The sequence below is a fragment of the Meleagris gallopavo genome, chromosome 10, assembly GCF_905368555.1.
Source record: "Meleagris gallopavo chromosome 10, MGAL_WU_HG_1.1, whole genome shotgun sequence".
In the NCBI taxonomy this organism is placed as follows: Eukaryota; Metazoa; Chordata; class Aves; order Galliformes; family Phasianidae; genus Meleagris; species Meleagris gallopavo.
The window spans coordinates 2,661,456-2,686,447 of record NC_139413.1 but is presented as its reverse complement, the minus strand read 5'-3'; the positions used below and the strand labels follow the sequence as shown (position 1 = coordinate 2,686,447).

Sequence of the window (24,992 nt, the reverse complement as noted above, 5' to 3'; positions counted from 1 at the left end):
GGACGAAGGGATGCCATCCAGAAGGACAGGCTTGAGAAATGTGCCTGTGTGAACCTAATGAGGGTCAACACGGCCAAGTGCAAGGTGTTGGAGCAATCCCAGATACGTGGGCGGACTGGGAGAAGAACTCCCTGCACAGATGGACTTGGGGTATAACAGCAAACTGTTTGCTTTTGCTTTCGTTTCACAGAATCACAGAATGGCCAGGGTTGGAAGGGACCCCAAGGATCACGAATCTCCAACCCCCTGCCACACGCAGGGCCACCAACCTCCACATTTCATAGCAGCCCAGGCTGCCCAGGGCCCCATCCAACCTGGCCTTGATCACCTCCAGGGTTGGACGGGGCATCCACAGCCCCTCTGGGCAGCTGTTCCAGCACCTCACCACTCTCTCTGTAAAGACATCCAACTTAAACCTTCTCTCCCTCAACTTAAAACCGTTTCCTCTGCCCCCTTCCCCGTTTGACTCTTCCTTCCTCCCTCCCCCTCTCCCCCATCCCGTAGTGCCGCTCCCCCCGCAGCCGTGAAGGAACGGCGCGGAGGCGGAACTACAGCGGCGGGCAGAGCCGTGCCGTGCCGCCCGGAGCGCGGCCGCGTTGCACCGGGGAAGCATGGAGGAGCCGGCGGCCGGGCGGGCGGAGGAGTCGTGCGGGCCCGCGGAGGGCGACTCGGGGGCCGAGAAGGGCTGGGCGGGGGGGAGCGGCGACTGGATGGCCGCTCATCCCACGGTACGGCCGGGCGCTGGGGGCGGGTCGGGCTGCCCGCTGTGCGGGGACTGAGGCGGAGGGCCGAAGCTCGCAGCTCCCCGTGCCGCCGACACGAGGTGTTTGCTTTGGCCGTCCTCTGGTGTTGATGTACTGCGGCAGAAATTCAGAGCCCTTCTTTCTCCACAGCGCCAGCTCTGTTCCAGAAATAGTCGCGTCTTCCTCTGTCGCTTATTTATTTGATTCCCTTTTCTAAAAAGGGGGGAGAAAAGCTCTTGAGATGCCCTTAGCAGACTGCTCCTGTTTTTCGTGCCCTGTCTGCCCCTCCAGCTGCTTTCAGGCTCAGTGGATGGCTGTGCAGATTCCGGGTTTGGCCATCGTATGGCTGTATTGCAGCTTCCCTTGAGCAAGGCTGCCTTCTGGCTTTCAGTACCTAAAGAGAGCCTACAAATAGGGGGAGAGTCAGCTCTTTGAAAGGTAGATAACAGCAGGACAAGGGGAAATGGTTTGAAGTTGAGGGAGGGCAGATTGAGGTTGGATGTCAGGGGGAAGTTCTTTGCTATGGGAGCGGTGAGGTGGTGGAACAGCTGCCCAGAGAGGTTGTGGATGCCCCGTCCATCCCTGGAGGTGTTCAAGGCCAGGTTGGATGGGGACATGGGCATTAAATGAAGAGGTTGGTGGCCCTACCTGTGGCAGGGGGGTTGGAGATTCGTGATCCTTGGGGTCCCTTCCAACCCTGACCATTCTGTGATTCTGTGATTCTGTGATTCAGTTCACAGCAATGATGTCCCTCGATATATCCGACAGCTCTCAGATCTATGCTGCATTCCTGGTGTACCTGGACCTCCTGGAAGGTAATTGAATGAACTGACTGGACTGGCGTAGCAAAAATGCATTCACGTGTACTCCGGTGTTATGAAAGCTTGTGCACAGGCAGAGCCTTTCCTAGAAAAGTCCTTGGCAGTGGTTTTAAAACTTCACGCAGTGATAGTTCCCTAAGAAGCACAGCATTTTGGCACCTCAGATCCCTGTCACGCGCCTGCACAGAGCCTTTGCAAAGATTAGGGCCTGCCTCAGCCAGCTGCCACAGCTGCAGTGCCAGGAGAGAAGCAGGGGAAGAAAGAGGGAGGTAGAAGGGAGAGGTTACAAGTTCAGTGGTTGTTGTGGCAATAGAATGCTCTTCTGTATGCTAACATCAAAGCTACTGAATCATAGCATCTCTCTAAGAGTCCAGTTTAGCAATGGGCAGAAGTGCCCTGGCCTGATGAGGATGCTGGTGGCTGGAAAGGGCAAAGATTCCTGTAGGAAAGAAGGATGCCTAGTGGCAATAATTATGACAAGCTTTTGGAGCCTTACAAGAGTGGAATAGAGTTATGTGATAATAAAGAATGTCTTTTATAGTGAGGGCGGTGAGGCACTGGCACAGGTTTGCCCCGAGATGTGGTGCGTGCCCCATCCCTGCAGACTTTGAAGGCCTGGCTGGACCAGGCTCTGAGCACTTGGTGCTCTGTTCACTGCAGGGGAGTTGGACCAGCGAACCTCGAAAGGTCCCTTGCAACTCTAAGGATTCTATGATTCTAAAGCTCTGCAAACTCTTCCAAACTGGCTTAATTGAAAAGGAGGGCAGGAAGCCAGCGTAATAAATGCTCCATAGGAGCACTCAGAAAGGAAACCTGGCGTGTGAATGGGCTATTTGTCTCTCCTGGGAAATGCCCTGTGAGGAGAGGGAGGGAAACAACCAAAGATGTTAAATAAAATTTGAAACCTAATATTTGAATGAATGAAACTTGTGTTTTGTGTCCTGATCCTTCTCATCAACTATTGACCTTTTTAGGGAGAAGCTGGCATGAAGTGAAGCATGTTGGATTGGCAGAACTGCAGCTCGTATGTTTACATGCCCGTGAAAGAGAACAGGGAGATCTCCAAGTGATGGTACCGATACCTGCGGATGTATTAGTGAGCCATGAGAGGTGAGGCTGTGCTCAGTGTTTGGATCCCATTGCCCGCAGGATGAAAAGAAGACTAGACAAGAGGCTGTTAATTTGGCCCAGGGGAATTGGGAGGAAACAAGGAAAGCAGTCTCTCAATCTGTGAGCAGGGTTATTTTGACTGCTGCGAATGTGTATTTCATGTTGAGATTGCTTTTTCTTTCTAAGTTGCACCAGTGTCTGCTTCTCCCTCCCTGGAACTGGCAAGCCTTGGATGTCAGCTTCCTGCAGCACCCAGCTCCTTCTGTTGAACACTTTGGATTGTTTAGAAGTTGCCTTTGTTGTTGGAGGTAATAGTGGATATCAAAGCGTGTGCTGGAGAGACAAGGTCAGAATACGAGACCTTCACAGCTTATGTTTTGAACATTCTTGTGCTGCATGTTTGTAGTCTGGGAAATCTGACAATACCTTAAGTCACTGGGCTTTCAAGAACCAAAGAGAAACATAAATCCCTCTGAACCTCTCTGAATAAACTTTTTAATTGCTGAATCTCAAGGATAAGCCTAGTGTGCTACATTTCTTTAGCTTTTTGGTTGGATAGCATAATTTGGCTGCTTTCAACTGGAAATGCCTCATACTTACTGAGAATTTAATGCTCAGCTATCCTTTGAGCTGAGTGATTTTGACACAGTATGTTTTAGATACGCTATGTTTTTTGCTTTTTCTTAGGCTTCAGGAGTGACAAATCAGTCTTTAGCAAACAAACTTCCATCTTAATTCTGCTGTGTGCTTTCCAAAGAGCATATCTTCAGAAACAGTTCATTTTGAGGGGGAAGAAAAAGACTCAGCAGATATTGATGGATTTGAGTGCTATCTAATTGCTGAAGAGTCTTCCATTGGTAAACACTGGTCATTTCTTGTGGGCTTAGTTTTATAGATACGGTGTGATAGAGCAAATCTGCTTACAGGACTTGCAGGATGATATAGTGAGCAGCAAGTTGCTATATGGGGCCTTTGAGAAATTACTCCTATGTGCTGAGTTGCTGTGTTTGTTTAACGTAGTAGGTTTCCACTCAGGTTGGAAACTTTGATTCCTAGGAATTGAGTCAATGCCAGCAAGTATGTTCTAATTAGTTTTTAATGACAGGGAGATGATGTGCTGTATGTATGTCCTATCTGGTACTGTTTCACTGGAGCTTTTCACTTGGAGCCTCTGGACTTGTTTGTTCTGTGGTGATGCTGTTTGCTCTGCTGCTGGCACCAGTGTGCATGGAATCTGTTACTGGAAGGATGTGTGTTGGAGAAGCAAAGAGTGAATGCGTCACATTGATTAAAAGTACAGTTTGTGACTAGGTTTTGCTATAGAGCAAACGCAGAGAGCACATTGTCACTAAAGTGAGCCAAATTTTGGGCTTTAATGCCAGGTGAGTTCATTAAAGCCTGTGTGTGCTTGATACAAGCGTGTACTGTCTTCTGCCTGACAACAGCTTTGGGAGTTTCTGTTACTGAAAATGTGTGCGTGCATGCTTGGAATTTCATCAGAAGGTCAGCACTGATTAGGGAGACCTGGTGTGTCTTTGTAGAGAAAGGACAGCACCAACTCAGCTCGTTTGCTGGAGCAGGAGACAAAACAGAGGGGTATGGACAAAAACTGTGCCTCAGTGATGAGGGAGTTCATTAAAAAGAAATTGGAAACACAGTTAGTGTCACTGCCTCTTTGTTCTGGCAGCTGTGTTGTGACTGTTGATAGCAGGAGGCTTGCTATATATCTGCTGTCTGAAATAATGTTTTCTCATTTGATGTCCCAGGCTGTAGACAGGAAAGCATCCATGCTTAGCTACTTCACTGTTCTGTCCAAAAGTAACAGAGTTTTTGTGTTACTTGCTGTAAGGTAGAGGAACGAGTCTGAATACAAGTAAATGCAGTTCAGTTAATGTTGAAGCAGAAACCATTGGAGGTGGTTGAGAATGTGAAAATAGTCTGTCCTCATTCCTGAGCCTCGAAAGTTTGCGCTAGCTGCACAAGCCGCTAGCAGTTGGCACTCTTCAGGTCAGCATTTCCTTGCTTAAACAGTAAGCCTGGGTAGGAGCTGCAGGGGTGATTTTCTTCTCAAAGCCACTTCAGCAAAACCCTGCCAAGCTCTGCCTTCCCAGGTGGCTTGGGAAGATTCCTGTTTGGCTGACACTCCAAGGACAGTGTCCTTAAAAGGCCATAGTGAAGCTGGCATGGAAATTACCAGCAGGACACCCAGATGATAAAAATATGAGTGGCCTGAAAACACCCAGCAAGATGTTCAATTTTTTTTTTTTTTTTTTTTTAAGCTTACTCTTAGATTTCCTTTGTCCAAAGGCAGGGCGGGCTGTTGTGTGTGCTGTGACTCCTCAGAGGGGTTGAAGCAGGTAAGTACAGGTAGTCCTGCCTCGGCGCTGGTAGAAATGAGATGCTGGATCTAATAGAATCAGGCACAGTCTGTCCTGGACAAATGACATCGGCAAAGCAGTAAACCACCAGACTATATGATATGTCCCTGTCCCATTTGTTAGTTATATAGAAGTATCGGAACTGAAGAATGAAGTCAGTTATGAAGACTGTGGAGTTTGTTTTTGGCTATAACTAACACTATAATGGGATGATAATAGCAGGGTGGCAAAGTCTGTGGCTGCAGCAACCACAGATACAGAAATGAAGGAGAAAAAAAAACAAAACAAAAACAAACAACAACAAAAAAAAACTGCTTACCTTTGAAAGGCCTCAGGTAGGCACAGATCTCCACCAAGAGATGCCCTCACCTCCACTGCCAGCCCTTAAATGAGGTCAGGGAAGGGGTGGATCCTGGCTCCATCCCTTTGGTCACTCAGGTTCATTGCATACACCTGAGCTCCCCTGGGTTGGCCCTGCCTTCCACCAGGTTCTCAATCTCTGCTTCAAGCCATGACTTAGCATTTCCACTACATGGGCTACAAGGAAAAGGACTATTTTATTACAGTGGTAACTTGATTTCAGGAAAGGAACATGTTAATGTTTCATTTTAAAGCCGATAAGCATCTTTAGAGACAAACCTGGTGGTTGGAAGCGTGATCTATAGTTTGAAAAATAGATCTTCCTCTAATCTAAGGGGGTTTTGATTATAAGCAGCACTTGTGTTTTAAATGCACGAGAAGTGTGACGTGCTCCCTGCTTGGCATCTGCTTCAGTTTTGTCAGTAGTTCTGCTGTTAGCATTGAGTTCACTCTTACAGTACATCAAACATTAAAAATGTCATCAGTGGCTTCTAGCTAAAATTTCTTTATCAGTCGTTGCAAAGTGACTGATGTGGCTTATGCAGCTGAGTTAGACATGCTGTACTGATTGAACTAACTACAGCCAGTTTACCTCGCAGAACTTTGCCAAATGATTTCTCCCTTTTTGCACAACTTGTTTTCTTTTTCAGCTTCCCTGGAAAAAAAAAGGGCTTCATATTCCTTGGGGTTTCAGTTCGTTCCTCTGATGAGTGAGGCACGCGGTGTTTTCTTTGGTTCTATTTTCTTTTCCATTACAAAAACAGGAGTTTCTTCTTGCATCCCATATTCTTGTAAGAAAGAAATCCCAAGAAACAGTGGCTTCCATTTACACACCCCCCTGCCCCACAGCACACGTTTCTTCCCCTGTATTTCAATGCTTGTATCAACTTGTATGGACTCTCAGCACTGCCTTTCGTGGAGGGGAGGGAGCTGTTCGGGTTGGCCGAGCCTGCGATGAATTATTCATCCCAGTACAAAGGGCAGATTGAAAGCCTTTGGCTTTTATGGTAAGGAAGGCAGTAGCTCCATTTCAGCTCAATGGAGCACTATGCAACCTCCATAAAACAGCTCTGAGCTCTCAGTGTTTTCTCTGCTTCCCAGAGGCAGCGCATGGGATAGACCACTGAAATACCTGTGTTGGCCACAGAATTTTCTGCCAGCGTTCTTTGCTTTATGATTCTGTTCTCTTTTGCTGGTTGGACAATCAGTTGAAATCCCAAGCCTGAAGTTCACCCACCATGCTTTTAAGCTGTTATTTACAACGCTAATAGAAGACAGCTAAATTCCCTCTTGTGATGTAGTTTGATGGAAGCACTGAGGGCAGATGCAGTGATGTTAACTTACTGCAGTGATCATTGCTTGACGTTCAGTAAGTTAATTCTGCTTTTTCAATGAATTCTTTTGTAGAAAACTAGCAATCATTGCTGAATGTAGTTTGTAGGTATCTAGAAACCCCCTCAAGGTTTTCTGAAGCAAAGGGCCTTAGAAATGCCAGATGTTTGCTTCTGTATAATAGCATCTCCTTCATGTGTTTGAGATTAGATTCCTTTCATCTTCTGCAATGTGAGGTGAACAGGAGGTTGCTTCCTAGGTGGGAACTGAGGGCTTCATCTGCTTGGGTTTGTCTTGGTGGGAGCAGATTTAGCTTGAACTGAACATGCAGACACCATCAGACACCCAACCCATTAGGGATGGGTTTTCAAGCTGTTCTGAAAAACAGGTACTGTGTGATGTACAACTGACAGTAATTATTTGGGAAAAATGTTTAATCTTACTCTGTTCATGGGACTTGAAGCTTCCAATGCTTCCTGTGGTGTCCAGCTTTACATATTTTTCCTTTCACGAGGCCTTGGTTCAAAACACACCTTTTTGTGTGGGAAATGTGATGTCTGAGTTTTAACACTCAAGGCTTTTCTTCCTTGGGAGAGGGAGAGAAGGGAAAGGAGTGGTTGCGGGGTATTTTAACTCCTAGACTCCCCCCTGTATGTGCAGCAGCACGCATGCTTGACTACTCTGTGAGCTCTCCCAGGACTCTGGATGCCTTTTATTTTTTTACCAGGCACTCACTGGCATAAATCTCAAGCAGACAGCATGTACAGGGTATCTGTCCCCATTCTTCATAGCCAGGCTGAGCCTGTGGATGAACCAAGGCATGCATTGTTTTGCATTTCAGATGGCCTAGAATCATAGAATCAATCACTTCTTGCTTTCCCCCTCTCCCCCCCCACTCCCATATTCCTAGGCACATCAAAGGGATTTAAAAATAAATAGATTTCCTTCAATGTTTCATCTTTCTATTTGTGGCAGGTAGCAAGTACAGTGAAATGGGGCAAACCCAGATGTTCTTCCTTGACTCTTCATAAATGTCTGGTGCTGCAAAGAAACTTGGTGAGCGTGCTGGCTGTCGTCCTTGGTGGATGCCCTCAGGGAGGAGCGGAAATGCAGGCCTCTGATACAGGCTTCCTGAATTCCAAAGCTTATTCTCTTCAAAGATACCATCCCACTAATCTGCAGATGTGCTGTTTGTGGTCTGCATGAATACAAGCTCTTGTTTTGGTGCTGCCTGTACGGAGAAAAGAAATCTGCTGTTAGGGCCTGGCCACTTCTGTGACCCAGGTGCATTTTCTAAGTCTAGGTGCTAAATGGTGGGGGGGATAAAGGTCTGTGTGTCTGTGCCTGAAGCTGTAAGAAGAAATTTTCTTTCTACTTCTCGGGTAAGGTAGAGGTTAACCTCTGCTGCCACAAAAAGAACAATGGCTAGTTCTTTCCTGATGGGATTGCTGCCAGCAGCCTGGCCCCGCCATTGGCTTCCGTTCAGAGCTCCCTTCAGACAGAAGCCGCTGAGGTGTGACACCAGCTTCTTGCTCTGTACACATATACAGCATTCTGAAAGGACAGCTGCAGTCCTTTCCCAGGCCCTTGCCACCCACAGGTGCACGAAGCTCCTCACTAGGTGCGTTGCCAGAAGGCCTTGCAGTGTTTGAGGCATGACTCGTGTGGGAATGCATCTCCTTCTGGTTCCTGAGGAGGAAGCTTGCTGCAGCAGTGCTTGCTGGCGCAGTGCTCTTCTCAGCTCTCAGCTGAAAAATAAATAGCTTATTATTCTTAAACTGAACAGGAAAAATTGCATAACTTTGTCTTGAATTTTTAAGGAAGATGTTATTTATGCTGACTCTCCTGAAGAACATCATTAGTCTTGTGGCTTCTGGTCTAGACAGGGAGGTAGAAAAGCCTGGCTTCAGTTCCTGGGTCTTCCGTAGGCTCATAGAGAATTGTAGCACAGAGACTGGAGGGCTTATCTCTACAAATGGAAGAAGTCACTTGGTTCTGTGTGGGTTGTGTTGTTGTTCTGTTTTTTTGGGGGGGATTTTTTTTCCTGTAAATGATTATAGGAATTTGGATTTTTATTAGAGCAGATGTTACACTTTCTCTAGGCAGACAGATTTGCAGAACAAACCACGCTTTTTACTGGATAATCTCCTTCCAGGTTTTTAAATAGCAGTTCTGCTAGAGCTCTTTTGAAAGGCTCAAATGCAAGTTTCTATTACTCCCAAGCTTTGCAGGAGTTTTTGGGGGGCTTCCATGTGTTTTTGCAGGAATGATATTAAAGGTAATAAAATAAAATAGTGTGTAAAATACCTCTCAAGTTAGAGAATCCACAGTAGGAAAAACTGTTTTTTGCTTTGAATGTCATCAGTATAGAGACCTACAAAACCCAGCTTCTTCCTGTGTGCCAGGCTGTTGTAGGGTCCTTTCTAACTGACTGTTTTCTCTTCTAGGTTAAGAGAAATCATGAAGAAAGCTGCTCTCCCCCACGACGACCCTGACACCCCGCTGTCAATTACCTTGGCCATAGTTGAGACAGATTCCACAATAGTCTACTATAAAATGACTGATGGCTTTGTGTTACCAGAGCCTCCTGATGATACTGAAGATGCAGACAATAAACAGTGGAAGAGGAAGAGACGGAAGCTTTCCAAATAACGAAGACAAACAGACTTTTCTTGAACTACTTGAACAAAAATCCAGGAATTTAAGTGTGTAAATAAGCAGTGTGCAGAAGTCTGCCTTCTGCATATCAAGTACATGTTCATGGAGCATGGAGTTTTCTTGCAGCTACACTGTAATAAAATACCATTCAAAGCATGAAATGGGTCATGCTTTTGAGACAGATTGCTCTTAGTTAATATAAATATACTTCTCAGAGGTTTGCACTGCAGGATCTCTGATTGATACCTGTTTGGGTACGTAACAGAATGTACACATCCTTACCCATATTATAAATACTTAATAAAAGTCAATCTTAACAGTATTCCTGCCAGAAATCATTACTAAGGGCTTGTAGTTCACAGTGTCTTCATCTTAAAGCTGTCAGAAGTGCTCGTGCTACCTCCCAGGTTACATTTCTGAAGGCTTCCTGCAGAAGTAACTACATCTTTCACATAACAGCCTTCTTCAGATTAAACTTGATACCATCCTAGTAAAAGCTTCCTGAGTAAAAAAATGTCCTTGCCCCATCATCTGGGGGGGAGCGTGCTGATCTGGGGACCTTGTTACCTGCAGGGAGCCTTTTGCTGGCTCACTCATCCAGGAAAGCTACTTCAGAGCAGTGGGCAATTCTCTGACACCGTCCCTTGTGATAGCATTATTTTTCTGATCTTGGTGATACTTTGTTCTGCTGTATGCTGTGACCACACTGCTGCTCTCGGATGTATTTTAGTGACTCTGCTGCATATTCCATAAAGCAAATTTTAACTTTGCTAGGCTGCATACCATCAGGTAACTCAGGTCCTTCTTAGGAGCTGTTAAATCCTTCAACCCCAGTGTGAGTATGTGCTGGAAAAGAGCTGGTTTTGTGTGAAGAAAACACTGGCAAATGCTACACCTTGCAGAATTTAAGCAACACATGCTTAACCTCAAAAGCCCTTTAGCATGCACTTTCTTTTCTAGAAAACACTGACATGTATTTGCTGCGTGGCTGATGCTAGCTTGGCTTTTCTTCCTTCATTTTATCACTTTTAAGTACCAAAAAGGAGCATATGTTTTCTATATGCTGCAAACTGCTTACTCTGTCTTCAGGAGATGAGGTGGAGGATCAGTGTCTGGAAGCTTTGATCTCTCTATGCATCCCAGTGAGCAGTGCTTACGTGGGCCTTCTTCCTGGTGGCTCTGTGTTTCACAAGGGAAAAAAAGAAGAAATACTATCAGTGCACCCTTTCTCCCATAGGCATTACTATGCAAACAGGGGGATGTTAGACAAGTTCAGAGCCGCACTGCTGCTCCTTTACATCCCATTGAAGTGGTATTGCTTCTCTGTGCCCAGCAGTGAGCACACAGAGCCGAGCCTCTGGCATCCTGAGCACTGAATAAAGATGGGGAGAGACTTCCTTTGGAAGCCCATCTTATCTGAGCAGCAGCACATTAAGATTCCTAAATCCACAGGATCTTGGTGCTATGCCTGAAGTACTCAAGCTCTGCATTAAACATTTGCAAGACACAGAATCATAGAAAAACTGGTTGAAAGAACCACAATGCTCATCCAATTCCAACCCCCAGCTATGTGCAGGGTCGCCAACCAGCAGACCAGGCTGCCCGGAGCCACATCCAGCCTGGCCTTGAATGCCTGCAGGGATGGGGCATCCACAGCCTCCTTGGGCAACCTGTTCCAGCGCCTCACCACCCTCTGTGTAAAAAACTTCTAGCCTAAACCTCTCCTGTCTCAGTTTGAGACCATTCTCCCTTGTCCTGTGACTATCCAGCTGCAGAGGTGTTACCTGTGACATCCGGCTGTGACACCTTTGTAAATTCAGTCCCCCAGCCCAGCAGGTTGCACAGGTTCTACTTTGCCATCTTCTAAATAACTTCTTGCAGGGCTGAAGTGGCTGCACTGAAGTCTTCAGTCCTCCCCATCCCTTCTGCTAAGAGCTGTATACTGTACATATACAGCTAAGAACTGTATATATATTGTACCTGTATATACCAATACTCCATTTGGGAGCTTTCTCTCTGCTATGCTGCAGCTCAGCAGGCCTGAACTTCAGGACAGTGAGGAATTTGGTGCATCCCGGGTTTGTAGCCATCCCTGCAGCCCCAGCTGCCCCCCAGCAAAGCATCTACCAAGCCTCTCTCCCTCTTCCAGCCTCTTTATGCAGAAATGAAGGTAACTGTGAGCAACTGGGCTTTCCTGACTCCTCCAAAGCAGCTGCACCCCGTTTTTCAGACCATCCCATGGGGTAATCTCTTTTCCATTTTCTTTACATAGTTTCTGGATGCTCTCTGTCCCTTTGGTTGCTCTGTGAGCACAAGGACCTGGCCGCTGCCTTCTGCCTTACCAACAGCCCATTTGCTCGGGCAGGTTAACGAGCCCATGACCAGCTGTGTGCTGTTACCTCTGCACCTCACTGATGCCCTTTCATCTCATCGATCCTCCTTTGCATCCAGCTCCAGCAATCCCCCAGACTCCCTCTGCCAAAACCGAGCGGCTCTTTTTGGGGTGGGAATTGAATGTTGTTCCTGCATCAGAACAAAGTAAGAATTTTGTTAATTTCTGCCTCTGCTACCTTTTGGGTCCTTTATTAGAACTAATGGTTCTTTTCAGGGGCCTTTCTATTTTATTGGGGTTCTCTGATAAGTTTTCATTGCTAATCCCCTAGATGAATCTTCTCAACAACACATCCTCAGTATATAAGTAAAGTAATTTGTTTGTATGTATATATCTATATCTATATATCCGTAGAGATTAGGTAGATGGAGTAAATTATAAGCACAAAGACTGTCTGTGCAGCCATCTGAAAGAAACTTCTGGGCCATCAGTAAAAAGGCAAGCTAGATGTGATAAATATCTTTAACTACTAGCTTCTGGTGCTGGATAGACAGGACCTGAGTAATAGAGAATTAAAGGAGAAGTTAAATAATTAAAAACGTATATACAAGCTAGTAAGCCAGCATTGAAAAGACACGTCACACATATTGCAAGAGTATCCTGCGCAAATTAAAACGACCATTCGTTGCACGCCTCACGAAGTGCCCGAAGAAGGTATTGAGGAAGATCGGGCACCTCCCCTCCCCTCCGTACTTTGTTTACCAAGGACTCCGAACAAAATCACCATATCAATATGAACAAGAAGAGTGTTGAGACATCTTGGAGACGACAGGACTGACACCAGATAACAAAGCAATTAACAATTAATTAACAAATGTAAACCTTCTGATAAGATTGTGAACCTGGAGTACTCAGCCAGTGGGGAAACGGGATGGGGGAGGGAGGCAAGAGGGAGAAAACAGGGTATAAAGACCGTCGCGTTGTGTCCATAGGTGCATTGCAATCGCGAATAAAATCTGCTTTTATCAGAGGTGCCATCCTGACAAAAATTATTTCGGTATTTCCAACATCAGGATCCCTCCCTGCTCCTCCAAAGGGCGCCGCAGGACTTCCAGCCGTGGCTCCAGCTGACAGCACGCACACGTTCCAGCAGAGGGCGCTGCGGACTGCGGAGCGGCTGCCCTCCTCCGCTGGGTGCTCTGCCAGAGCCCTTCCACCTGCCTCAACCCTGACTGCTACATCACGGCGCTGACTAAAATGATGCCTGACCGACAGTACGGCCAGAGAAGAGGACGACCTGTCTCTTGCAGCTCTGTAACGCCAGGCCCCATCCAATCCTGGCTGGGTTGTGCTAGCACAGCACGTTGTACATTCCAAATTTGGCTTCTCCTGACTTCCACCTGTTCAGGACAACGAAAGATGGACTTTGTGGGCAGCATATTCCCAGCTGTGAAACAGTGGGTCACCTCCACAGGTACAGATATTTACAAGAGTGGCACGCAGGCTTTTGTCCATCACTGGCAAAAACGCATGGCTAATGTGATGGCTGCGTTAAAAAAGTGTTTTGTAGCTGCACTCTTTGTATCTGTTGTAGTTTCCACGGGAATAAATAGAAGGCATTACTTTCGGAGCAACCTACGTACATCACCATGAAGAGTGTTTCCCCACAATCAAATATTGCCAGGAATGACACAGCACAAAATCCTACCAGTTGTGACAGCGAAGTGGTGGGTCCTCCCAGCTGCCATCCTCGTGCACAGAGCTCTGGGAATGCCTTTACCTTTGTATGTCACCATCTGAAAGCTGGAATGGACATCCAGAGGGAGAATCCAGCTTGAATCCTGCCACAGAACATCATACTTAATGGAGAAGAATGCGACTGTCATCTAAGAGAAGAGGCTGAGACAGGCTTGGAACATTTGCTGTTCTTACAAACGTGGTGCCTTCTGCAGAAAAGCAGTTGAGAAAATAAAAAGATTTTATGGGAGGTGCAAAAAAAAAAAAATAATAATAATAATAAAGGGAATGTAACTTGACAGAAAAACAAAGAATCAAAGTGCTGAAGGATGAGGGACTGTGATTTCTTATCTATTTTTAACAATTTGGTAAGAAAAGGGAAGATCCATCACTAACCTGGAAGGCAGCGGATCCAAAGGATGTCCGAAAGCCATCCACAGTGCAGAGGTGGGGTCAAAAATTGCTGGCTGTTTTGGGAAGAGAAAAAATGACAGAGAACTTCAGCACCAGTGCTAATAATAAGCCATGATGACTCAGTGCCTGGGAAGGAGGCTGGGGGGAGGGAGAATGAAAAATGAGCAAAAGTTGGGATTTTTGGAAAATGGAAAGACTGAGGCATCCTGATGAGGGCCCAACTGTGGGAAGTTACCTAAAAATACTCAAACAAATAAACCCCCATCTCTCCACAGAGATATAGAGATGTGTGTATCAGAACTGTTAACATTGGCAGCAGAGTTGAGGCCAAGGCTTGGGGCTGGAACCCAGCAAAGATGCGGATCAGCTCGCCGCTGGACCTGCCTTGTGTCTCCCTGCCCTTGGATCCGAGGCAAGGCTGGTGGAGGGAAAGGGGAAAGCAAAGAGCACGTACCTGGCTGGGACACCTGTTGGTGACTTAGGGCAGATGGGGGATTTTTGGAGAAGAAGCAATATCATACTTAACCAAAACTGCATGCAAATCCTGGAGCAGCCACCACCTGAGCTGGGCACAGACAGCCCAACGTGAGGCCAGCAGAGCTGGAAAGGTCTTGAGAAGCTCATCAGGATTTGAAGGTGTTAGCAGAAAAGCAGCCCTATGAAAAGACAGGTGGTGGTTGCCTGTTTGTAGCCAAACACAGAGAGAGGCAACACTGCTGAACCCAAGGCCCCATCCCATACGCAGTGATTGCCGAGCCCAAGGCCCAGGCAGCAGAATTCAACCTAACTTTGCTTTGCTTAATGCACGCACTTAGTCTCTGAGGAGACCAAATAATAGTAGTAAGGAGGTGGTCTTTGCCAGCGTGATGCCTCAGCGACTCTGGAGCCTTCAAGAGAAGAACCACGTTACATCTCGAAGCATTGGGAGTGCCTATGGGTCAGGAAGAGCCACTTTGCCTCTTGAGCTTGGGTTAAACCCCTCAAAAAGAAGTTTACTTCAAGGTATGCGGAGTTTTGGCTTAGCTATTGCTTCCAGTGCAGGTTGAACCAGTGAGGTGCGGTATCATTAGGCACTTTGCCTTTAGCAAGGCAATTTCTTCCCTGTTAGTAATTACGACGAAAGAACTCTCCTGTGTTTTCTTTCATGCAAAGGCCATTTGGTGCCCGTGTGGTGTGTTCCTAATACAGCCCTGACACACCAAGCATTGCAGCACGCTTAGCTGATCCTTCATCTTGTGGAAAGTATCTGAATCTCCCACTTCTGGGTTCAACTTAGTCCTTCTCAGCAGGACAGCACAGCATGTCAGACTGTGGGCAGACTTTAATGGGTTTTCTTTTGCCATGAGGAAAGAAAAGGCTTCAACCTATGCTTGTAATAGAAAATTGAGCACATACACTCAATAAATTATTGCCCCATTTCCTGGCCCCACCACAAAGCCTGCTAGCCATCTCTCCTGCACTCAAAAACATCCGAGCAGAAGGAGTTCGCTCTTTATTTGAGCTTGGTTAGCAAAGCAGGGAAAAGCCAGAAAGCACCTCAAAATTTAACACCAGAGAGTCCATCATACCTTCTGTCCAGATAAATCTCTCACACCCTCTTTCTTCTTTTCCTCAGAAAACCTTTCTTCTGATGTTAATCCAGGTCTGATATCACATTCCTTTGATGCACTGAAATTCCCCAAAGAACAGTACTCAACTTTTGCACACAGCCCTTATCTACGCGTATATATTTCTCCTTTCTGTCTCCAAGATAGGTTCCTATGATTTTCCCACAGTCGTTGAGGTCATTTTTGTTCTTCATCCCATTTTCTCTTTGGAGAAGAGAGCCTGCATCTGTTTCTTCAGATGTCCCTCCCGTACCATCTTAGTAAATAGGCAGCTATGAAGTCTTTTCTCTGCATGAACACAGAGCTCTGGAGCAAGCACCACAGTTACGTTCAGGACTTACCCTTGGGGTAGATGCTCCTGGTGAAGTCTATGTTAGTTAAAGCAGGCGTGGCAATTAGCAGCGTTAGGTCAACTTCTGAAGGCAACTTTTGAAGCCTCTACCCAACCTTCTGCTATCAGGATTTCTCCTCCCAAAACTTCTGCGGATATATCAAAATGTACCCTGCACAAGAATTGCAACTGCAACGATCCACTGTACCCATAAAGGAGCTAACAGGACACTTTTTACAGATCTGATTTCCCTCGGCTGAATCCAGCCCTCTGGATATGAAACTGCTTGAGGGTGAGAGCTCCTTGTGCCAGGCAATGTGCCCTTGCTTTGATGCACCAGCCACTACGAGGTTGCAAAGGAGGAAAACAAGGCTACGTTTTGCCTAATTACCAGACAGTGAAAGCAATTCTGATGCTGCTGAGCCAGTAGTAGAGAGCCCGACAAATTTCCTATGGTTTCTGCAATTTGTCACGGCGTGGTATCGCTCCCTCACACACAAAACAGCCTGCAGCAGGGCAGAGCCTCGCTCACTGCCTTCCCAGATCTAAGAGCCTGAGGAAGATGGGCTCAGGCTGACTTTTCCCACGTGGGATGAAGGACAAATGAAAGTCCTTAGGATTCAGCTCACATGCCTGAGAGACGGGATGCTGAATTTCTGCCCGGTGTTTGCGGCTCTTTTGTAGGCACTAATCTGCTGACATGGCAACTGGGTCCACTTGGATCCTGGAATGTGAACAAATTTCCCAGGGAGATGGTGGAGTCACCATCCCTGGAAGTGTGCAAGAACCACTTAGATGTTGTACTGAGGGATGTGGTTTAGTGGGGATTATTGGTGACAGGTGGGTGGTTGGAATGGATGATCTTGGAGGTCTTCTCCAGCTTTGATGATTCTATGACTATAATCGTGTGTTTTAAGGACTGGTTTAAGTTTTAGGAATAACTAAACCTAGACTCATGCACATATCTGTGCGTGGGTGTGCATAAACCACACAGGTACTGATGAAGGAGGAGTTATTTATATAAAAGCAGACTTTTAATAAGCAAACCTGAATAGCTGGGGACGTTTTGTGAAGGCTGAAGGATTTTACTGTTAAAGCTAATTTTTTCACCAGAAGAAAAGTATTTATTTAGCCAAGCCCCTGAAAAGTATAAAGGATGGTCTGTTTAACCCAATTTCCTTACTTTTTTTTTGCCCAGAAACTTTCCCAAGCACGGCTCACCACAATGCCTGCACAAGGACTGGTCACCATCCTACGGGTTGGGGTGGGACGGGTGTTTTCCTTGCAGCACTTAGCAGCAAACCAGACCTTCAATACATGGGTGCTGTTTGGCTAAGGGTGGGCCTGGCCTTGAGACCTTTCCTGGCTGAAGGGTGTTTGGATTTGTCCAGGGCTGCTTGCTCCAGGGAGGGGTTGCACTTTGGAGGATGATCTGATTTAAGAGATATTAAAACCCACTGACCTGAAGACCAGTGTCTTCCTGGCTGGTGGACAGAAAGGTGAAGCCTCTGTCTTGAGAGCAAACGGGGAAAAGACTGCTGGGTACCCTCTTTCATCTCACCAGGAGAGCACAACTGGAAGGAGAAGAAAGGAAAGCAGGTTATCCCAGAGCTCCGTGCTGGTCTTTCTGCCTTGCTCTGCCGCCTCAACGCTTCTTTCTTGTGATTCCTCCACACCTCTGTATGAATCCAAAGAAAAACCCCAAACTACAAACTGCCACAAGTCCAGGATGGAGGAGCAAGCAGCTGAGAAGGATGAGCAGCCACTGAGCTGTGCCAAATGCTCAGTGTCTTCAGAGAGACACGTCTACTTGTTAGAGGCCTGGGCACTTTTTGGAGCATGTTCCCAGACCTGCCATAGGCTCAGTGTGAGCATCTGAGCAAGCTGAGCTGGTGCTGCCTATAAGAAATGCAGCACATGCCTTTGTGAGGCTTCTGCCTCAGATGCTGAAGCACAACACTCATAAGCTTGTTCAGGCAGACCAGCTATTTCTGCACGAGCAACCCTGGAGCTCCTGCCAGGCTTGAAAGCCTGGCAGTAAGGAAGCTGTGCTCTGCATCCAAATGAGATGTAATTTTACTACTGGGTGGTTCATATTCACACACATCTGCTTAAGGATGTAGCTGTAAGATCAGTGATGTTAAGAAAGCAGCAAATTAACCAGCAATTTGTATATAACGTCACTTCTGTCTAGAAAAATCTTCTTCCAGCATAGTACCAGCATATCTGCACCAGCAGTGGCACAGGTAGTGAGACCTCGACGCAAGAACCAAGAACCAAACTCAGTCCTGTTAACAAAGGCAACATTCCCACCTCGATGGCTGCTGGCACGCAAGGACGCGCCAGAATACATAGCAGGCTGCAAGGAATGGCTTGTGCCATAGCTCACATATCTGCAAACAGACTTCGGGTCGCAGCAGGAACGTAGGACTCAGCAGTGGGCAGGAGGAACATCATGGTAACAAATGTAAATGTGTTTGCCACCTCGTGCTCCTGCTTTCTATTGGTAGGAGCGTGAATGCAACAAGGCCTTAGCAAGGAACTCAGGATGAGTCCTATGGCAATTCAGGCCAGTAAATCATCTTCATTCTGGCTCCAGTAGCCTTTACGTCCCTTGCTGATTAATGCAATGTGGTGCATTATTCTTCACATCTTCATGGTTGGGAATACAGGAACTCAAGAGCCTTATCTCCAGTTGTACAGCTTGTGATTTGCAGGGTCATGAGCAGACACCCAGCAGAGACAGCAGTCCCAAGACATGGGCTCAGACTGGCAAGTACATTGTCAGCTCTGGGATGCCATTACTGGATGTCATCCTTTTCACAGGAGGAAGCAGCAGAAAGGCCCTTGCAGCCATCAGCACAGGAATGGCTCCAGAAGGGGATGCTTAGCTGATAAAAGATGTTTGTTTTCATTGCCATCTAACTTGGATGTGCTAATCCACTCTGTCATCCCTCAGATGTAGAAGTGACTATATAACAAGGTCTGACAGGGAAACTGTCAGAAAAGCAGGCTAGCAGACCTCTGCTGTCAAACTGTTGGCTTCCAATTCCCCTTAGGTCTCCATTATTTCATTAGTATGCACTTTGGCAATCAGATTTTTGATCCAAAGAATGGATGATATGAGCTTAAACCATGTGAACAGGTTTCAGTTCAGCCTAGCCCTGTCATCTTCTGTCAGCTCCAAAATCACATACTCAGTACGTGCAAATCTGCCTGAAGAAGTCTGGTTAAAAGGGTGGAGGCAGCAGACACAAAGTCAGGTGCACTGCAGCACAGGCTCCCTGAAGTCAGTCGGACAAACTGGTTTTGCTCCAAGAAAATGACAGGAAGCCTAGGATGTTTTCAGGTCAGATATCCTCCTTTTGCTTGTGCTGAATTACAGAGCAGTCCCCAGATGAAACACAACAAACGACAAAGGTTCTGTCCTTCTGCAGCCCAACAGACTCTGCCCACAGCCCAAAGCAAACTACAGTGAAAAATTAAATGGTATCTTACATCTGGCAGGGAAGGTATTTGTTTTACATTGGAGCTGATGTGCAAATATGCATTAGAGAAAGCAGTCACCGTAGGTTCACTCTTACTTCAAGGTACCTTGGCCATTCCAGCAAAGCTGAAGCTTGGAGCAGAAAAAACTATGTTTCAGAAGTGAGAAGACATCTCTACCACGCTGCTGTTAGCAGGAGTTGGAAGATGCCTCTATCCAGAAGTTGAAAACATAACAGAAGTAGGTCAGCTCTAATGAGCCCTGTAAAAGCTTTGCAGCACCACTCCAGGCTTCTGCATATGCTACACCAGCTGTGGAGAAACACCTCCATAAGAAAAGTGCATTGTTCCTTTGATTTTGTTTGGTTTGGTTTCACGTACCGTTTGATTGCTTGGTTTGCCTTCTGTAAAGTCAGAGCCAAGTACTCCTGAGGGCTCAGGGCTTTGCACCTGCAAAGAAAGAAATGTCCCAAAGTGCCTCCGAATAGGACTTTAGGGATGTCCAATTCATTAAAAAGCAAGGAAAAGTAAAACAAGGTTACTAAAGCCCACTGCTGGTATCAAAGTGCAATGTTTCTGTCATTTAATATCTCTGTTTCTGGTAAGAAAGTTCCCTGGTGGCACAGAACAATTAGCTCTGATGACTGGGGATGTGCACGACACTTATTGGTGACTTTGTTTCAGCCCTTCCCAATGAAGACACTGACAACACAAGGATGTCAACACAAGGATTTGGGGCTAACCTGGCTTTGGAAGATCCTGTGTTCTTCAGCACGGTTCTTAAGGATTACAGAAGATACAATTGGAGAGCCTAGAAAATTTAGAAAGCCAGCCTTTGCCCTTCAGAACACATGCAATAAAGGAAAACCAACGCTGCAAAAATCAAAAGGTAGAGGTATGGGCATTATTCATTGCAGGGACTGATACATCCCAGTGCACACAGCACACAGATGCAAGCAATCATCTTCATGTCACTGTTCATGCAACCTCCTTCCAGCTCAAAAAAAGCACATTGCAGCCCACGAGATCACAGCTGGAACCCAAACACTGAAAAGCATTCAGAAATGATAACACTTAAAGAATCAGCTTTCAAAGAGCAGGGAATGGAAATGAGACAAGGTTTCCTCTTTACTGTGCCCTTGCTGGACAGCATTAGCTTGGGACATGCCTCATTCCTGCATTTTTCAAAGCAGAGCTGGTGGAAAGAGCCAGGCTTGCAACCACAGATTGGAATTCTCAGCAGCTGTTCGGCTCAGCCATGCTCAAACCTCTTGCTAATTCTTTGCAAGTCATCTGTAAACAGTCAGGAAAAGGGCTTTTTGTTCTCACAGAATGCTTGGGAAGTGCCTCTGCGTACTAAACATCCAGGTACAAAAACGTATTATCCTTCTGCTTGCAGAACCTCCCAGACATCAGGTGGGAAAAAGCAAGCAGAGTGACCGTGTGCTTTGAGAAGTGTCACTTCTGGAAACGGTTTGTGGCTGAAGATCTGTAAAACAAGTTATGGGGTTGGGTGCTTTGCATAAATGCTCGATACTGCTTCTTTGTCACTGTTCACCAAGTTCATCTGCTTGTGGGAGCAGTTCAAGCAGTCCCTGTATTAAGGCTGGCTAGAGAAGTCCGAGGTCCATTCTGTCCTGGATTGTTGTTAAAAAAGCTGATGTCAAATGGATGCCAGTGTCAGAAGGAGACGATGCCCATGAACGAGCAGAGGAGATTGAGTTTTCCTCCTGTTTGAAAGATTTCAGCCCATCAGCAAGCAGAAATGATGTTACTGCCGTGATCACGCAGGGCAGGAGGAAGGAACAGCAACAGAGATGTGTGTGAAAGTCGCAGGAATACGTCCAAGTGTTCTAGGAGCACCTAAAATACTAATTAGCCAGTCGAGATGTAACAAGGACAGCAGCTGAAATTAAACAAAACCTTTGGCAGATAATGCTGCAGGGCGCGCTGTAGTACAAGCAGTCTTTGTGTTGCACCAGACAAGAAATCTGCATTCACATCCACACTCCTTCTCCCCATCCCGGCTCTTATGTTCTTCTGCAACGTGATCCCCTTGGTTAATCGTTAGAACAAGGGAAAGATGTGTCTCTCTGAAAAAGCACGGCTAGGTTTAAATAATGCAGAGCCCTTCCTTTCCCTGAACAGGGCATAGAAGCAGTAAAGAGCTTGGAGCTGCAAAATCTTGGTTGAGGAACTCTGAGCTGCCCAACCTGTGCCTCATCAATGCCTTGCTGGTGGCACGTCTCTCCTGGAATTTCAGCAGAAAAGCAAAACTAAAGCTTCCACTAACAGCATTTATGTTTTCATTGCTCTATTTGTGGGAGGAAAAAAGGAGAAGACTGCAGGAAAGCAATAAGCTTTCCCCCCATCCTTCAGACATCACACAGGAATAAATTCTCTTTTCTCACCCACAGCGTGACGAATCTCATCGTCCAGCCATGGCAGCCCAAACATCAGCTTTGTCATCAGCTCACAAAAAAAAAAAAAAGTTGAATGCTGTCTGCCCTCTCTGCCATGGGTTGGTCACATTGCACCACAAAACTGTACCTAAATGGCCATTTTCTGCACCTGAATGCACCAGTGAATGGTGTATGATGGGTGAAGCCATACCAGGAGGTAAATAAACAAACAAATAATAAATAAAGCCCATAGCTTGCATCAAGCACTGCCAAGGAAAAAGTGTCATTCTCCATGCCAATATGAGATGTTGCCAAACAAGAGATACTCTACGCAAGTGCAAAAATCCTCCTCCCTAAGCCAGAGCCCACCTCAAAGTGCCTCACTACTCTCACCCGAATGTGGTCTCATACAACAAACCTGGACTTCCAGTTTCCTCTAAGCTATGTGGGCAACAGGTCCCTTCCAGGAGAAGGGAGGGAGCCTGGGCTTGGGCTGCAGTCCAACTCAGCTGTGCTCCAAGAGCTTCTGTGCACGGAGGTGTTGTCCCACAGACACAGGTGTCAGTGATGATGCAGTTACAAGACAGTGCTGTTCAACCTCGCTGCTGCTGTCTCTTATGAGAGGCCTTGGAGCACTCAATTTTCACTCTTTTGCATTTGTCTTTTTCTCCAGCTGTATCTGGTCTTACATATAAGGTGGACGAAGACAATTGCTTGCTTTATGTCTGAGCAGAGAACCTCTTTCAGCAGCTTCTTGCTCAACTCTCACAGATGCCCATAGTCTCAGTAGCTTCCCTTCACAGGAGACCAGTCCTTAGTAATTAAATTCAGATATTTGGCAGTTCTTTTGCTTGCTTGTGAGGTGGATCCCTCCTACCTCCTTCAGTGTAGAGACACCTTTTGGTGTGGTGTCAGTCCTGTTCTCCATCTGTCTCTCCCTGGTTTCCCTCCAAGCAATGAGCACTGGTGTGACACAATGACCTGCATTGCTGGATACAACTTCTAAGCAACACCTGAATAACTGAAAGGCAATTTCTGATAGCTGGTTCCTTCCTCAACCTCATTAAAATGAAGAATCATAGAATCATTAAGGCTGGAGAAGACATCTAAAATCACCAAGTCCAACCCCAACCCACCATGCCCACTGACCACGTCCTTCAGTGTCACATCTCTACCTCCAGGGATGGTGACCCTACCACCTTCCTAGGCAGCCTGTGCCAGTGCCTCACCTCTTGCAGGAAAACTTTTTCTAATATTCAGCCTGAACCTCCCCTAAAAGGGGAGGCGATGGGCTGGACAGACATTACCCCATGCCACCCTCAATACCTGGCACAATGGGAGCCAAGATGGAGTTTCTGGGACTGAGTGAATATCTCCACTTGGGATTTAAGGACGACACTTTGACAGCTGAGCTTGCAATAGCCATCCAGTTCCAGGAGATGTTGCTGTGCTTTCAGCTAAAGGCCTGGAAGAGATGAACACAGAGCAGGCGAATTGTGAAAAATGAGGGGGAAAAAAACTGCAAATGCATTTGAAGCAAGTTGTGCCACAGAGTGTGTGAGAACAGGAACCTGAGCAACACCCTCCTCAGCTCTCAGCAGCGTGGCAAGCAAACAGACTGGCCCAGCTACACAATACCATGGGCTTCCAGAGCAGGGCTCCCTGGTTACTGGATAAAAGGTGATGTCACACCCTTTTTCAAGAAGGGTAGAAAGGATGACCCAAGGAATAACTGACCTGTCAGTCTCAATTCTGAGCTGGCAAAGATAGTAAAGCAGATCCTCCAGGAATCTATGCTAAAGCACACGGAAGAGAGGGAGGTGATGTAACATGGGAGAACTGGCATGGCTGCACCAGCAGCAAATCCTGCTTGACCAACCTGCAACCTTCTATGATGGTGTCACTGCATCAATGGACAAGGGAAGTGCCAATGATATCATCCATCCAGACTCCAGTAAGGCCTTTCACATTACCATGAGAAACCACATTACTTCACGTTACCAACAACATCCTTCTCTCCAAATTGTAAAGATATGGCTTTGATAGGTGGAGTGTTCAGTGGACAAGGAACTGGTTGTGAGATTGGATCCAGAGAGTGATGGTCAATGGCTCCATGTCCAGATGGAGATCAGGGTCTCTCTCACAGGTCAGTACTGGGACTAGGGCTCTTTAACATCTTGACCAGTGACACCGATAGTGGGATTGATTGTGCCCTCAGCAAGTTTGTGGATGACACCAAGCTATGTGGTGCAGCCAGCACATCAAGGAATGGGATGCTGTTCAGAGAGACCTAGGCAGGCTGAGCAGTGAGCCTAGGAGAACCTCATGGGGTTCAACAGCACCAAGTGCAAGGTCTTGTACCTGGATGGTGGCAACCCTTGCTATCAGTACAAGTTGGGGGATGTAAAGATAGAGCACAGCCCTGATGAAAAGGACACGGGAGTACTGGTGGATGGCAGCCGGACAAAAGCCAACAATGTGCCCTCACAGCCCAGAGAGCCAGCATTCAAGGTCAGGCTGGATGGGGCTCTGAGTACCTGATGGAGCTGTGAGTGTCCCTATTCAGTGCAGGAGAGGCGGACTAGAGAGCCTTTCAGAGTCTCTTCCAACTCAAAATATTCTGTCATTCTATGAAAGAGAGACTCAGGAGGCTGCTATCAAAATGCAGAAGGGCAGCAGTGCCAAGAATTGGGCCCTCGCTTCCAGACAGCTGTCATGTCTCGGATGGTGCTGCCTCCTCATGCTTGCTGATCTGATGACGCACAGAAAGACACTGCTCTGAATAAGAATTCAGTTCTTTCTAAGTATTCCAAACTATCATGTGCATCTCAACACCTATTACAGCACAACCCCCTAGAGAATGTGACAACGGGAGATACGTACAGTCCTTCTAAGCTTTTAAACAAGAACTCATAAGAATTCCTTCAAGGCACAGAGTGCATTCCCTAGGAACTTCTAGCAAGGGACAGGGCTCCAGTGCTGTGTGAGCAGAGGAGTCAGACTTGCCCAGATGTCCTGGTTTAACTGGGTCCATCCCGACGTGCCTGCAAGATGAGTCAGAGTGCTGCTGTGGGGCTTGCTCAGGCTCCAGGCTATGCTGCTGCCATCACCCCCAGGCTGCAGCCCTGGGAACCAGTCAATTCCCAGCTCCTCAGCCGGTCCACGGGGCTGTTACCCACGTACAGGGTCACACGGCACGGCCCAGCCTGGGGGGCCTGCCTCCTACATTTGTTTTTAAAGACTGGCCACCCTATGAGGAGAAATAAGGATGGGAGCATGTG

General features: G+C 46.7%; 1 protein-coding gene across 3 annotated transcripts; it reads left to right on the top strand.

The window, feature by feature from the left end:
- Positions 1-532: 532 nt before the first annotated feature.
- TSEN15 (tRNA splicing endonuclease subunit 15) lies at positions 533-9,724 on the top strand. Of its 3 annotated transcripts, none has more exons than XM_085231696.1 (5): positions 533-728; positions 1,477-1,558; positions 2,539-2,674; positions 2,861-3,020; positions 9,192-9,337. In XM_085231696.1, the coding sequence occupies exons 1-5, from the start codon at positions 612-614 to the stop codon at positions 9,237-9,239; spliced, it is 543 nt and encodes a 180-aa protein (XP_085087822.1). In that variant the 5' UTR covers positions 533-611; the 3' UTR covers positions 9,240-9,337. The 3 variants fall into 3 exon arrangements, with proteins under 3 accessions (XP_085087822.1, XP_085087824.1, XP_085087823.1); XM_085231698.1 differs by having other exon boundaries at positions 536-728; positions 2,861-2,982; positions 9,192-9,328; XM_085231697.1 differs by lacking the exon at positions 2,861-3,020 and having other exon boundaries at positions 549-728; positions 9,192-9,724.
- The last annotated feature ends 15,268 nt before the right edge of the window (positions 9,725-24,992 follow it).

Coding starts and splice junctions, on each gene's coding strand:
- TSEN15 (XM_085231696.1), top strand. CDS start 612: ATGGAGGAGCCGGCGGCCGGGCGGGCGGAGGAGTCGTGCGGGCCCGCG. Junction 1,559..2,538: donor GTACCTGGACCTCCTGGAAG/GTAATTGAATGA, acceptor TGACCTTTTTAG/GGAGAAGCTGGCATGAAGTG. Junction 2,675..2,860: donor GTATTAGTGAGCCATGAGAG/GTGAGGCTGTGC, acceptor TTTCTTTCTAAG/TTGCACCAGTGTCTGCTTCT.